General features: G+C 40.6%; 1 protein-coding gene across 1 annotated transcript in view; it reads right to left on the reverse strand.

Moving 5' to 3' along the window:
- The window catches only part of NREP (neuronal regeneration related protein), a 319682-nt gene that overhangs the window by 157876 nt on the left and 150512 nt on the right, over positions 1-11294 (reverse strand). Inside the window, exon 3 of the mRNA XM_023533611.1 lies at positions 1918-2067. Within this exon, the coding sequence (XP_023389379.1) occupies positions 1918-2007 (90 nt within the window). The 5' untranslated portion in view covers positions 2008-2067. The remainder of the gene's footprint in view (positions 1-1917; positions 2068-11294) is intronic.

Here is an 11294-nt window from a genome sequence, read left to right on the forward strand (position 1 = left end):
CTACTCCCCCACCCACCACCACCAACAACAAAAATACCTATAAGCATTTCTTGGGACATAAATTTTATTCAGAACACAGGAAAACATGATTGTGGATGAGAAAGGGCTCATAACAACACACTGAATGAATGCATTAACATGAATGATCAAAATAGTTCAGCACTATACTCAAAATAACACAGCCATCTGAGTAGTTCAAAGTGTCTAAGTTTAGACTTCGATGTGCCCAATTAGTAGCAAAATAGGATCCACACATATTTTTTTCTAAAAGATTAGCACTTCTCTCCAAATCCAAACTTTCACATTAGCTGCTTCTTTTCCACCAAACAATAAAAATTTTCCCCCTCCTTTAAAAGTTTTTATTTTAATATTTCAGAAGAATGTTTCCTCTTAAATATTTGGTACAAGAGGGAAAAAAACTGCTTACAGACATTTCTAAAATATAGATATCTGGTATCTAAGACCCCGCATTAGCATGCCCCATGCCAGCTAAAAGGTCATATAATACATCAACCGTGTAGCCGGCACTGCCAAGGAAACCAAGCCCTCTTGACTGCCAGTGCCAGTCCCGGATTCTATCCTTCTGTTAAGACCCAAAGCCAAGTAAGCTAAGCCTCACACTCCGGAGTGTGTGGGAAGATCACTCGCAGCAGTTGATCAGGACTTGCCCTAACCAGATAAGGTCCCATAAGGTAAACGGTTCTGCCCTGGGGCTGGGCCAAATCTGACATGCCCAGCATACTTCTGACTTCTCCTTAGTATTATAACTTGGAAGGAATTTCTGTGCCTCTTGAAATCAAACCACCAACTCTTTAAGACTTCAGCAAAAATGGGATCTACAGAAACAAAAATATACAAATGTGGTATATGAGGAACCCCGATTTCCTCCTCCATCCCCATGGCCCTTTGTCTTTGATTCCTGATGCTGTCACCATGCCCACCACCAAGGAAGAGAGACTGCTTTTTTAACTCTGGTTCAAGTGAGGACACAAATGTGTTTTCTTAGTTCCCTTAGTACCAGTTAGCTATGCAAAAGAAAGTATCTGGTATCTAAAAAAAGATCCCCCAAAAGAAAAGAAATAGAGCAACTACGGAATGATCTTTGAATGATCAGGTTTCAAAAGGACAGGATTCTGATGCTATAATACACCTTGGCCCTAATGGCTGGTAAATCTGGACTCCTCCCTGGCTTCTATTAGTTAACCCATTAACTGCTTAACCCATTGCCTATAAGCCTTTACTGAGAACATTACTACCTGGGCCGAGGACAGAATGAATATATTATTTCTCACCCCAACCCATCAGCCCCTAATTGTTCAAGTTCTATGCTTTTCTCTAATATGAGAGATTCTCATCTACAGCTTTCCTAACATCTCACTTCCTAACATCACAAATCCATGAAGGTTATTGCTCAGTCCCAGAATTTCTAAGAAATTAAGGGCACCTGAACCATTCTTTTTGCTTTGCTCAAGGGAAAGATGGACATTACATGCAGACTGCATTCATAAAGCTACTGATCTAGATGCTAGTGAGGACTTAAAACTATCTTGGAAACCAGAGCGGGTCCACTGAGTGGAGTTGCACAGGACCTGGAAAGACCTAGGCTGCCTTGGCCTGTCTCCACACTCGAGCCGGACATGAGCAGCTCGGAGACAGTCGCTTGACTCTCAGAAGGAAGCAGCTGGGCTGCAGTCCACATTTGGGACCAGCCTGCTTTGCCTACTGCTTTAAGCAACGAGTTTCTCAATATCTGTTATGTGAGGCCCAACAAATATTTACCCCAGCTAGGAAGTTCTGCCAGCACAGGTAGCTGAGCAACCTGGACATAGCAGGACTGCCCTGGAAAGATGGAGAACCTCCTGAGAAAACAAGCAGCAACCCCCAGATGATGGAGGCAATAACGTCAGCCAGACTTACCTGCACAACTTTGGTGAAGCTGAAGACTACATCATCCACATGGTCAGGTGCTGCTTTGCCTTTGGGAGTTACTGTCCTGAAGGAACACATTCTGGATGGAGCCCCAAATCACAGTGAGGTGGGTGGGTAGGAGGAACACAAGAGTGTCACCTAGAAAAGAAAGAGTACTTGGGTAGGATTTTTTTGGTAGGTTTATTTTTCTAGAAGAGAACCATGGATGTACGGTATTTTAAAACACTGACATTTCCTCCCCAATATTCCCCCACCTTCCCCTTTCCTACCTTGCACTCATAACTACATGGGAGTGAGGTGACAGCAGAAAGCAGAGATAAAAAGAATTATTCTAGCCAATCCTCAAGCCCAGAGGGAGAGAGTAGCTATTTACTTGAGTATAGAAAATAGCACCTTAGAGAACATTCCAGAGATCCCCACACCCCAGCACAGTCTGAACATAGCAAAGAGCAACAATGGACCTGGAGCGAAGGGTCAGGAGCAAAGGAACAAGGAAATCTCAATGTTGAGCCACAGGGTCCAAGGACTGAGGCCCTGAGGGGAGAATGGATGTTCTCAGCAGGGGAAGATGGCTCCAGGAAAAATGCAGCTCTACCCGCTTCCACACTGTAGTACTTACTACACACATACTTTGAAATGTAGCTGTAAATTCTGAGAGGTGGGAAAATAAAGGCAGTTTGATCAAGATTAAGTTTCTGCCATCTCGTTGGAATGAAATGAAAATTAAGTTTAGGGAGGAAAAATAACGTCATACTTTGTTTTAGGTGAGATTATCCTTGCAACAATTACGTTAAAAATGTAGACTACAATTGTAAGGTCCACTCCTTTTTTAGAAATGTAAAATGTGATTCTTAGAAGAATACAATCCCCTTTCTATCATTTTAACAGCATGTTCCAGGCACCTGTAAATAACGTTTGTGAATAAGAGGCTGCATTGGTTTCCTAGGGCTGCGGTAACAAAGTCCCACAAAGGGGATGGCTTAAAACAACAGAAATCTATTCTCTCACAGTTCTGGAGGCTAGAACTCTGAAAATCAAGGTGTCAGGAGGGCTCTGCTCTCTCTGAAGGCTTTAGGGGAGAGTCCTTCCTTGCCTCTTCGTAGCTTCTAGTGGTTGCTGGCAATCCTTGTGACTTGTAGGCACATCACTCCAACCTCTGCCTTTGTCTTCATCTTCCATGGCATTCCCTTCCATGTCTGTCTCCATCTCTGTGCCTCTTCCTCTCTTCTTAGAAGGATACCAGTCATTTTGGATTATGGGGTATGACCATTTTAACTTAAGTAATTACATCTGCAATGACCTTATTTCCGATTAAGGTCACATCCTGAGGTTCTAGGAATGACATGAATTTGAGGGGATAGGGAAGTCACTAATTAGAGAGGCCATTGCCACTCTGCCCTCACAGCTTTGTCTCAAATGTAACTTCCTATAAAGAGAGCAGAGATCAAGTGGCAACTGTTGACAGTTTTTTTACTAAAGGTTGCATAAAAAAGTAATTGAAATACAGCAAAGAAAATAAATTGTAACCCTACTAGCCATGGCTACTTTCAGAGTCAGCAGCTGCAGGTCCATCCAAGTGTCTCCCTGACTAATCCAAGAGCTATTTCCTTGGGCAGGAACTAACCTGTTCCCACCAAGGGGAGTATTCTTGACTCTGTGCCCTTGGAAATCAGGCTCACCTGAGACCCCCAGAGAAATGTTTTCTTCCTTGTGGTCAAGGGTCTACCTCCCTATTTTCATTTCTTGTCTTAGGATAAGTTTCTTCATAAGATAACTGACAATAGGAATGCCTACTCCCTTCATGAGAACAGCACCTTTCACTTTCAGAGGAGAGTAGTCTTGACAGACGGACAGACAGGTAGGCAGATTAGAGCAGAGCTTAACAATTTAACTTTAGTACATCCTGAGGTGTTTCAGTTTTAAATGGCACCAAAAGCAAAAAGAGGACTTATTGGGCAAACTTAGCAGATAAATGTAACCTCCAGGAGTCCGGGGGTCCTATCTGTCTTTCTCATTGGCGTAACTTCTACAGTTAGCAGAGTCCTGAACATAGTAAGTGTTCAACCACAATTCACTGAATGGATAAATCAAAGTTGAACTGTTCAAGTCTTTCAAATGTTTTTATGATCTATTCTCCGGCATAAGGTAAAGATCATTCCTACTCACCTTTTCAAATACTAATTTGCTACATGAAGCCCTCAAAACTTACTCCCTTCTCCTCTCCAGATCTATATTGCCCAGAGAATGAGCATCAGCTTAAGACACAGCTATCTAACTGCATACAGAAAAAAGAAACATTAAACATCCTCCCTCCCCAAAAAGCAATAAAGTTTCAAGAGACATAGCTCTGGTTAAAGATAAAGCAACTGTGTAAATCATAAAATAGAATTCCTGGGTAGCTGAAGAACCCATTTACTTTCCCCCGCAAAAGGGATAATTCACTCCCAGGTCTCCAACTCTATCTAGAAATGTTTAAAAGGTACTTTTCTTGCTTCTCTACTCCCCATCCTTGTACCTCATCTGCTCCTCCTGTCCTACCAAGTAGCTCTTCATCTGGTTTGGCACCAGCCTCTCACTCACGTCCCTTGCAGAGTCACTGGGGCCAACTGTCCATGGCTCTGATTCACCTCATCGTGTGTTTCAGACTTAAGCTGGCCAAGGCTGACCTCTGACTTTTGACCTGATTTTGACTTCTTAGCCCTGCCTTTTGAAATTCTCCTTGTTCTGACGTCTACACACTTTTCTGGCTTCCCTGTCTTGCTCGTGCAATAGAACCTCAACATCTATCTGCCCCTCTGTCCTTTGATTCCTTTCTATTTCAGCTTTCCTATGTAGTTTCCCCTGACCTTGTGTCCATTCAGCCCTTCTTAGATTACCAGTGACCTTGACTGTCGTCTCTGAATTTTTGAAGTAACACACTCCTCCTTGGCTATCCTTCCCTAGGGAACTGGACTTCTGCTTCCCTAGTATATGCCTTGCTGAGCTCTCCACTCTCTTTTCTCTCTTCCTTTTCTGTGATACAAAGACCTTCACAAACTGATCCTTATGTTACTCTCCCAGTTCTCCTGTTGCTCACAAAAAGGTCATTAGATGGATCACCAGATTACTGACTACCACTAGATAAACAAACATAAACCAAAGCTGTCCAGATATATACTGTGAGAAGTTACTGTCAATAACTATCTTATTTTTATTTTATTTCATAGTAGATTATATACCCTTTAGTTCAATTTTAAAAATTGATCTTAGCATTCAGACAAGTGAAATTTGAACTTAAAAAAAAATTAAGTTCATTTCCTCCTTAAGAAAGAGCAGTATGGCACAATGTGTTCTGTAAGCACATGGCCTTAGTTGTATCTTAAGTCTATCCTTACTAAACGTATGACCTCTAGAGCAAGTTACCTAACGTACGCCTCATTTTTCTTGTCTACAAACTGGGGATAGTACCATTTCCACCTCAAAGTCCTATTGTAAGGTTTAAATACCTCAAACATGTAAAAGGTTTGGAAGAAAACTTAGAGCATAAAAAGTTTTTGGTCAACACCAGCTAGTTGTCGTTGTTCCTGACCGAAGGCTCAGTGTAGTGCAGTCATCAGTTCAGAGATCACCTATGAACTTTAACAGTACTCTCAGAACCTCAAGAATGATGATGATGTCTCTACAAGACAGTGAAGAAGTAGGCTCTTTACGGGGCCCAGCTAGTGCGGCATGCGGTTATTTCTCTTAAATCTTTTCTAACGACTCAAGAAGCAACTGTTGCACTGGTATTCGAATCTAGACGCCACCCGTGGGAAACAATGTCAGCGAGCACTTCTTCTCTCTCCCTCGTTCCTTCTCTCTTTTTCCTGCGTGTTTACGTTTCTACCTGAGGGTCTGATTGATACGACTGTTGTAGTTCTAACGGGAGCAAGTCTTTTCAAATCTGTAATAGTTGTGGTCAAGGAGAAAATTTATTTCAAAGCACTTACAGTTAAATCAGAGATTCTGTAGTATGAACTGTGAAAGACACTAGGTCATGTGTGGTTTTATATAAAGTTTTGGACATTTAAAGTATAATACATGAGAAACTTAAGCCTGGCTTGCAATATTTGTATTATCATTGAACCCAATTAAGAACAGAATAAACATTTTGACTGAGGAAAAAAAAAAAAAGTAACCCTGCTGTCTATGCCTTACAACATCTGGAAGAGCAGTAGTCTGGATCAGTCCATCACTAGAGAAGCTCTTACTATCTTACTCATAGTAAGTATGATCTTGCTATATTACTCATAATCGATCTGGGAGAGATTCATATTTTCTTTCTTCTTCAGACTCTTCTCCTCCTCCTCCTTCTCCTGCTTATTCTTTGGTCAATAGCACCTAGAAATTACCCTCTCATTCTTGGTTTCCTTCCTTCTCTACCCCTTTCCTCACAACTACACAAATACTTTAATTCCTGGCAAAAAGTCCAGGGATCCTCGCATCCTCCAGCATGGAACACCACCTAGCAAGCAAACCAAGTTCCCTACTAAGGCTGATGACTTCCCATAGCATACATCTGATGCATGAGGTAGGCTAAAAGGACAGAGATTCTGGCCCTGCTCCCTTTAGAATTATAGAGTAGGAAAAACATAAGGAGCTCTCATTTCTTACAGAGACACGAACATCATAACCGAAGTACCAATATCCTTTTAAAGATATTTTAAAGCAATCAGCATTTTTCCCTGGTGATACAGTTGATTCTCATTATTTGTGGATTTGTTTTTTGTGAATTTGTCTACTTGGTAAATTTACTTGTAATCCCCAAATAAATACTCACAGTACTTTTGCGGTCATTAGGGGACAAGCACAGAGTGCAAAAAATTTGAGTTGCCTCATGTGCCAGTTCCCAGCTGAGGTCGAACAAGGCAATGTTTTGCCTTCTTGTTTCAGCTCTCATACTGTAAACAAGTGTCTTTTTCATGATCCCTTTAGTGCACATTTTTCACATTTTTGTGCTTTCTGTTGGTGATTTCACCAACAAAATGGTCCCCAAGTGAAGTGCTGAAGTGCTATCTAGTGTTCCTGCGTGCAAGAAGGCTGTGATGTGCCTTAGGGAGAAAATACATGTGTTAGATAAATTTCTTTCAGGTGTGAGTCATCGTGCTATTGGCCCTGAGTTCAAAGTTACTGAATCAACAATATCTTAAATAAGGTGTCTTCAAATATAAACATACATAAAACAAGGTTATGTATTGATCAGTTGATTGTGACCACAGGTTTGCAGGAAACTAACACTGTAATTCAGTGTTTGCAGCAACTTTATAGAACAAAACTACAACACATAATGAGAATCAACTATATATCCAAATCTGAATTAAGTCATCCTAGGAAGAAGTCTCATTGCTATCCACTCTCCAAGCACAGTGAAATAGGTTTTCAAAACAAAACTCCTCCTCCAAAGAAAATTTACTTGTTACATAAATTGAAAAAATTGATTTAAGGCATCCAGCCTTTTGTTTTGAATAAAGATGTCCAACATACCTCCCTTAGCAGAAAGACTGTGAGATACCAAAAATGAAATTTACTTTAAGGATGGAGCTAAAAGATAAAACAAAAACCATTATTGAAATACCATTCCCTCTCCTTTCTACCTACTGATTTAAATGTCATGCCCGCTACTCCATCGCCCCACAAGATAGTTGCTCTTCTCCCTCTGCCACCACAAGCTGTAGCAGGCAAAAGGTTGTACTGATAAAGGGATCAGAGTGTCTATTTCCCCATATTCCAGGCCCAGAGAAAAAGAACAGGAGACACAGCTCCCTTCCTATACAAATTGCAGAAGTCTTGGAGGGGAGACAGAAGGCGGGCGTGGCTTTCCCTACCATCCACCACCAGCTACTCCATCCCAGCCGGGGAGAAGGGGGTCATAGTTACAAGGATGGGCCCTGGCTCAGAGATAGAGAGGAGAGGCCAGTGACCTAGTTCAAAGATTGGGAGTACCTAAAACCACCCTCCCTTCTGGCATCTAGCACAAGGTTGGGGATCCTCAAGACCACCACTGGCACCCACTTTGAGTTTCCCTAAACCACCATCAGGTTCAATAATTTGCTAGAAGTACTTAGAGAACTCAGCAAAACTGTTACCTCATGGTTATAGTTTATTATAGTGGAAGGATAGAGATTTAAAAAGCGGCCAAGGGAAGAGGCATAGAGGGCGGGGGTCAAGAGAGTTCTACACACAATCTTCCAGTGTCCTCTCCCAGTGGAGTTGTGTGGACAGTGTCTACTCTCCCAGCAATGATATGTGAAAATACACAGAGTATAGTGTATTGCCAACCAGGGAAGCTCATCTGAGCCCTGGTGACCAGAATTTCTACTGGGGCTCAGTCACACAGAAAGAATCAACCACCTTATTGTGTGACTTAGGGTGCCTATCATAAATCATACTACCACCACAGATTATCTGCCATGGTCTAAGAATCCCAGTGAACAAAGACAGTCTTATCAGGAAGGGCATTCCAAGAGCCTAAAAGTTACCTCCCAGGAGAGAGGGGCAAAAGCCAAACCTCTCTTTGAAGGAAGTGAATTCTTTGCTACACACCTCACTAGAGATTTCCACCCATTCTTATGTGGACATGGCAACAAAAGCTACTCATCGTATCCACAAACACAAGAGCCATTATGTTCTAACTGATGCAGAAGGACCCCTCCCTGCCCGGTGAACTGGGCCAAGTGAATCCCATAGAAGAGAGAGAAGAGATGAGATGAGATGGTGTACTAATTTACCACTGCTACTGTAACAAATTAACACAAACTTCATGGCTGAAAACAAGACAGGTGTATTCTCTCACAGTTCTGGAGGTCAGAAGTCCAAAACCAGTTTTTCTAAACCAAAGACGAGGTGCCAGCAGGGCTGGTTCTTTCTGAATACACTGAGAGGAGAATGTTTCTTTGCTTTCTTCAGCTTCTAGTGATCATCTGGAATCCTTGGCTTGTGTTCCCATTCTCCTACTTCAAAACATGCCACTCCCATCTGTTTCTGTCATCACATCACCTTCTCCTTGTGATTATCCAGGGTAATCTGCCATCTCAAGATCCTTAGCTTAATCACATCTGCCAAGCTCCCTTTTTCATATAAGGCAACAATCTTGGGGCCCAGGAATTAGGACATGGGCATATCTGGGGGCCATTATTCTAGCACAGATGGGTTATATGCCTGAAAAGGCCTAGGTACCACAGAGGGTGCATTTTATCTTCATTTTATCTCACCCACAGTAAGATTTACTCTGAGCAAATATTTGTTTCTCAGAACCATATACTATGAAGAAAAAAAAATCTTATTTCACTTAATAGAACAGAATCTCTCTCTAAGGAGTCATGCATTACATAGGGTAAATGTTTTGATAACCCTGAATGTCAGCTGTTCTCAAAGACAGAAAAGCCTGAGATAAAACTAGCTCTTCAGAAAAGAGTGCATGGAGAGGAATTAGAAGCTATCTGGGGGGAGGAAAGTATGGTCAGTGGAGAAATCAAAATGATTAATGGTTATTTGCTGAGTGGTATGTGATGCAGACTTTCTCCCCTATCTTCCATAAAATCTTCAGTAAAATCCACAATGTATATTTATGTGTTATGAAATGAATTTCTTTTGGGGGGGCATGCAGCAAACTCTGATTCCTGCCTCAAGGTTGCTGGTGGGGAAAACCACAGAATGATTACACGATCCTAGCAACCTTTGAGTTACAAATGAACAAACGGACATCAAACTTCCCTTTCCCAAAGTAACTGAAAATTGTGAAGGAAGAAATGAATAAAAGTCATGTGGGAATTATCAGGCATGTTTTCTGGTAGTTTAATTATCTTGTGATAATCTGGCATGTAAGATCTCAAGTGAAAGCTCAACATAGTACTTTTCTACATTAGTCACCTAGGGCTGCTATAACCCAGTACCACAGAGTGAGTGGCTTAAACAATGGAAATTTATTTTCTCATAATTTCAGATGCTAGAAGCCCAAGATCAAGGTGTCAGCAGGGTTGGTTTCTTTTGAGGCCTCTCTCCTTGGCTTATAGATGACCATCTTCTTCCTGTGTCTTCACCAGGTCCTCCCTCTGGGTATTGTGTCCTGATCTCCTCTTCTCATAAGGACACCAGCCTCATTGGATAAAGGCCCTCTCTAACGAGATCATTTTAACTCAATTACCTTTTTAAAGACTCTATCTCCAAATACAGTTACCTTTTAAGGTACCGTGAATTAGGACTTCAACATATAAATTTAGGAGTACACAATTCAGCTCATAACACTTTTACAATTAATGAATACTGGGCTGATATTAGCATTTTAAGATAGGACAACCAGAAATGGGACTGATAGCTAAAAGCCTTAGTGATTCTGGCCTAGAGCATACCATACATGTCTGAAAACTAATTTAAGAGGTTGACCTAACAGAATCCAACCAATGAAATGTAAATTTAAAGTCTGAACACTTATAAAATAGTCATGGGGATGTAAAGTACAGCATAGGGAACACAGTCAATAATATTGCAATAACCATGTATAGTGCCAGGTGGGTACTAGACTAATTGAGAGGATCGCTTTGTAAATTATATAAATGTCTGGCCACTATGCCGTACATCTTAAACTAATATAAAATAATACTGAATGTCAACTCTAATTAAAAAATAAAAATTAAAATGAAAATAAACTTAAAAATAAGTAAAAAAAAAAATTATTTCCTTCATAGATTCTATCCTACTTAGTTATGTCTCCCTCCTGAACATATTTAACTTTTATATCAACACACTAATATACTCATTAGTGCCTAATGTGCACCATGTGGGGACTCAGAATTTTATTTTTGGTACAGTCAATCCAACATTTTGTAGAACAGCAAAATTTATTTATTTATTTTTTTGCTTTTGTGATAAGAGTACCTGTCTCAGCAATCGATTCCATAAGATGTAATCTTATTTTCATAAAAATAATTATATCAACTTAGCCTCACGGAAGACCTTTTCTCTATTTTCTTATGGTAATCATCTTAGGAAAAACTGTTGGCAAGTATTTAATAGCTATTTCAACATGTTTTAATTCTGACATTTACTATAAAATATTTAATATCATTTAATACTTTAATTGAGAATGATACTAAGTAACTATAAAATAAAAATGAATCGTATTTGCTTCAATTGTGGTATTCTGAATTTTTTCACTTAAAAAGTCTCAGGAGATTTGCATTCCCATCTGATAAGTAAGACTCATAGTCCCACATAATGGAGCCATTGCTCCAATCCCCGGCACGGGTGAAAAAGAGGCTCTGTTGCTCTTCCTGGTGTCTTGGCTGCATCGTACTTTGCTGCATTGCAGGTGTCTTTTATTCATTGCAAAGTAGTTTGTGCTATAAGAT

This window comes from Pteropus vampyrus, unplaced genomic scaffold, assembly GCF_000151845.1.
Source record: "Pteropus vampyrus isolate Shadow unplaced genomic scaffold, Pvam_2.0 Scaffold106, whole genome shotgun sequence".
NCBI classification, from domain to species: Eukaryota; Metazoa; Chordata; class Mammalia; order Chiroptera; family Pteropodidae; genus Pteropus; species Pteropus vampyrus.